The sequence below is a fragment of the Babesia bigemina genome, scaffold Bbigscaff_73297 (genome assembly GCF_000981445.1).
Source record: "Babesia bigemina genome assembly Bbig001, scaffold Bbigscaff_73297".
NCBI classification, from domain to species: domain Eukaryota; phylum Apicomplexa; class Aconoidasida; order Piroplasmida; family Babesiidae; genus Babesia; species Babesia bigemina.
Window position 1 is genome coordinate 1 of NW_012237290.1, and position 4,722 is coordinate 4,722.

General features: G+C 44.3%; 1 protein-coding gene across 1 annotated transcript; it reads right to left on the reverse strand.

Moving 5' to 3' along the window:
- Window positions 1–272: 272 nt before the first annotated feature.
- On the reverse strand, window positions 273–4,006 carry BBBOND_0004840 (hypothetical protein, conserved; the record flags this gene model as incomplete). Its single annotated transcript, XM_012915315.1, is given in 2 exon segments — window positions 273–3,961; window positions 3,973–4,006. 2 exon segments carry the CDS (start codon window positions 4,004–4,006, stop codon window positions 273–275), a joined length of 3,723 nt encoding a protein of 1,240 aa, XP_012770769.1.
- Window positions 4,007–4,722: the final 716 nt, after the last annotated feature.

Sequence of the window (4,722 nt, forward strand, 5' to 3'; positions counted from 1 at the left end):
TTTCCCGGGATTTACCCCGGGGAGGTGTTTTGATTTCCACATTTTTTTTTTTCCCGAATTCCATCAATTTTTTCCCAGGAAATATTTTTCCCCCGCCACTCCCCGCCCGATGGGATTTTTGCCGTAAGGAACCGGTAACCCCCTGGCTGAAAAACTTCCCAAGGGGGTTTCTTAATCCAATTCCACCCTTAGGAAGATAGCTTTTCTGGTCCAAACTATGTCACCACTCCTTTTCAACTTCCCGAGGTTCTCCAACCACATCGGCAGGCAGGTCAATAACACCCTAGCGCAGCGCTTAGCGTCGGCGTTAATTCTTTAGTAGGTACATCTTTCTCCCACTCCATCTTAGGATGCCCATCATACCTATTAACATACGCCTTTTCCATCTCCCCTACCAGCCCTCGCATCCCTGCCTTCAGCGCATCCAGGAGTTGCGGGTGGTGCGGGTTCGCGAAGGCAGCGGGGTCGAACGTGGACAGGGCGGAGGTTAGCGAGTGGAGGCGGGAGCGGAAACCGGAGTCGAAGGTGAAGGTGCGATTGTTGTCGTGGAGGTGGGTGAGGAGGTCGTAGGTGCGGGCTTGGAGGCCGGCGACCAGTTGGGAGGAGGGGGAGGCTTCGGTGGAGATGTGGGTAAAGAGGGGATTGAAATAGAAATCAAGATGTTTTGACAAATCTTTCACGCTTGGATATCTCAGTGGATCAATGTACGACTGAAGGTTGCTGCCAATAGTGTTCATCAGACCCTTGAGGCCGGTTGTCTGATTTGTGAAAATAGTCTTACTGATGATATTTTTCTGGTAGTGAACGAACTTTTTCAGCTCCTCTAACTCGGCAGTTTTACGGGTTACAAACTGCGAGAGGGCCGATTTTTTAAGGGTCTTGATTTTTTCGGTGACTTCGTATTTGACTTTGGCGGTGATGTCGGAAATGCATTCATTGATTCTATTTGGAATGGCAGTACTGTTGAACATATTTGCAAAAACCATTATCTGTGTTAGATTTGAGGGCACTGTGTCACTGTTATAGCTGCGGGCGTCGCCAATGATATTGGTATTAATTTCCTTGTACATTTCTCTAAGATGTATCTGGGTACCATACAGCGTGTCAGAATGGATCATTGTTTGCAAATCTTCTAACAAATTTTGCACGCCTCTACTTTTATTTGGAATCACATCTTTCACCGTACCGGCATCGGTCTTAACCAATCCTTCGACGGCTTCGCAGAAGGTTTGCATATTGCTTTCAATCTGTTGAAGTAATAAGTCGAAAGTGTTTCGGTATACTTTATCATGTCCCATACTGGGAATATTTGTTGTATCGTTTTCATCAGATACTTTTCCCAAAACGTCGTCCCCGTTCACCTGCCCTTGAATATCCATAATCTTGCCTGGAAGAGCGCCAGCTTCGTAGCTTACTACTGTACCGACTTCAAGGGCTTGAAGACTCCTGTATTTTTGATCAACGTGAAGTGTGTAATCCCCCAAAGCATTTTCCTTGCTTAAGTCAACTTTATTACCCTCGCTAGGTATCTGCTGCTCAAGTCTCGTCGTCACCTGATCGATGGCTTCATCAACTTCGGCGGCGTAGTGAGTACCAGATTTTAGTTTGCTGCTGACTTTGCCAGTTGTCGTACTGAGGCTGTCATGCAACTTTTCAATAAATAGGAGCACGTCTGAGAGCGCTGCAGTGACGCCTTCATATTTAAACGTCTTTCGCATATTTTCGACCTTCTCTATAGCCTGGTTGAGCTTGCCGATACTTGAATCTTTTATGAACTGCGAAACGTCATCTTTAGCGCCTTCTATAATTTTTTTCACTGTAGCTAGTACGTTTCTCACAGCAGATTGCAGATTTTTGTCTCCCGTCGTTAGACTTACTTTGTGATTTAATGTAGTTAACGCGTCATCTTTTTCAACCGACAAAATGAATGCAGATAATATATTGAGTTTCATTTGAATTTGTTCGGCGTAATCATTGAGATAAGTTACGATGCTTTCGAGGGTTTTTTTAGCATCGTCAGGTTCAGCGTTAGGTATATTTGCAGCGCCGGAAAGTTTTAGAATCTGATTTGTCATTGCGGTTTTCACTGCTCTAATTTTTTCAGTTGATCCCGCTCCACCACTAGCATTTATTATGAAACCTCTAATTTTGTTTTCTTCCTCTCCTCCTTCCATCATTGCTGTCACAATTGTTTTAATCGCCTTTTCAAATTGCATTTTGAACTGCAAGGCATATCTGCCGACCCCTTCGTCAATATCATGAAGATAACCATTTCGATCGTCATCATCGTCTTGATCTGTACCAGCAAGATCTCTGATCAGTTGGTCAATTTCGGGTTTGAGATCCGTCCAATGCTTATATATACCACTGTTCTCGTTCCCCTTATAACCTACCCCACTCTTAATACTTACAACTTGTTTATTAATATACTCAAAAATACCTTTAATGGAATTGCGGTCGGAGGCTTCGGCATACTGGTTGCCAAGCTCACCAATTTTATTTTTAATACCTTGTACTTTTTTCGTTATTTCATCCTTCAAACTTTGCACATTTCGCTTAAGGGCTTCATTCATTGTGTTTACAGCAATTATTGCCGATTTAACAAGCCTTTGAACTTCACTTTTTGCTTCAATTACCAAAATGCGAAGCTTATCAGCCTTTTGTTTCAGTTCCGTCGCCGCCTTTTCAACGTTATTCCGTTCTGCAGATTTTATGCGCCCATGGTCATTGTTTTGAACGATTTTGATGATACCCGTACACTGCGAAATTGTCGAATTCACAACCAACTGCGCCTTCATGATCCAATCATCCAACTGAACATTAAGGTTGTTCAGCCGAATCTTTATATTTTCGATTGGCGTCTTAATTTGTCTCGTAAATACCTCCTTCAAATCGGTAATGCACTTTTCACCTTCACAATCCGCATATGATATTACGGCTGCTGTCACATTTCTCAATTGCACACTCACATTACTACAAACAGCTTTGAGATTATTCACATCCGAAATTCCGTTCTCCCTGAAACTGTGAGCTGCTTGATGAATTGAATTTACGTGTTGATATAAGACATTATTGAAATGTTTATCAATATTGCTAAGTGCATTTAGTGAGTCTTGAGTTTTCTCGGTCAAACCTGAAAGATCATGAGCCCAAGTAGACAACTTACCTATATTCTCTTCATAATCCTTATGCTCCATCTCTAAGATTTTAGTCTCAATATCTATTATAACAAACTCTTGCATATTTCTCAAAGGCGCAGTTACATGTTTTATTTTTTCTTTCACCTCCCTCCCATACCCCTCCAACCACCCCTTCACCGCGGCGACAGACTCCACAAGCCCAGCACGCCCGGAGCCAATATTATTATTTAACTTGTTAATAACTTTTTCAATGTTTTCATCACTTTTATCGTACGTTTTAACCGCTTCATCATCCTTCACCGCACCAAGCACACCACTCAAAAATCCCATCACCGCGTCACACAGCCTGTCCAAGTCGGAGTACACTATCCCAGTGCCGTCGTAGCCTTTGGAGTCAGAGTTGAAGCCGAGGAATTTCTCGAGGCCGTCACATAAATGCGTTAAAATATCATTATTATTAGTTAAAGTATCTTTAAATTCAGTGAGTTTCTTAACAATTTCTCTCTGCTGCCTCACTTCATCCAATCCCTTATCTCTCTCCTCCTCAGGGAGGTAATGGGTCTTAGCACAGTCATTTTTAGAGGCTTCGGCTTTTTTTATTTTAGCGTTTTGTTCAGCAATTTGCTTTTTAGAGTCATTAGGATTATTAGATTCTAGAGTTTTAAGTTGTTCATTAGCTTTTTGAATTTCAGTCTCCTGAGACTGACAGTAGGAGACACCGCTTCCTGAAGCGGAGGTAGTAGGACATTCGAGTTGCTTTTGACGGGTGTCAAGGCTATCATTAGCTTTCTTTATGGCCTCCTCAATCAACTTTTTCAAAGCTTGAGACAACTTGGTAAGACCTTGGTCACCCTCACCATTCCCATGCCTAACCTGGATCAACCAGTCGATGGACTCAGTCAGAAAAGACGGGAAGGGTGACAAGGCACAAGTTATTGCTATGGTTTATAGAGGTCATCGCGGTATTAAGGCGAGGTAAATCGAGCGATGTAGAGTGGATAAAGGAGCGATGTAGAGTGGGTTAAGGGGCGATGTAGAGTGGATAATAATCACCACTTAGGTCATCTACTTGGTCGCCACTGTCACCGCTGCCGTAACCATATCATCGGTGCTGTAAGAATGTCATCACTGCCGTGAGTCATGACATCGCTGCCGTGAACATGACATGGCTGCCGTGATCGTGACATCGCTGCGGTGACCATGACGTCACTGCCGTGACCATGTCATCGCTGCCGTGACCATGTCATCGCTGCCGTGGCAATGTCATCGCTGCCGTGACCATGTCATCGCTGCCATAACCATGTCATCGCTGCCGTATCCATGTCATCGCTGCCGTAACCATGTCATCGCTGCCGTGGAAATGTCATCGCTGCCGTGGCAATGTCATCGCTGCCGTGACCATGTCATCGCTGCCGTGACAATGTCATCGCTGCCGTGGACAAGTCACCGCTGCCGTGACCATGTTATCGCTGCCATAACCATGTCATCGCTGCCGTAACCATGTCATCGCTGCCGTGACCAGTCATCGCTGCCGGAACCATGTTCTCGCTGGCGTAAACATATCATCGGTTGCCGGGTCCAT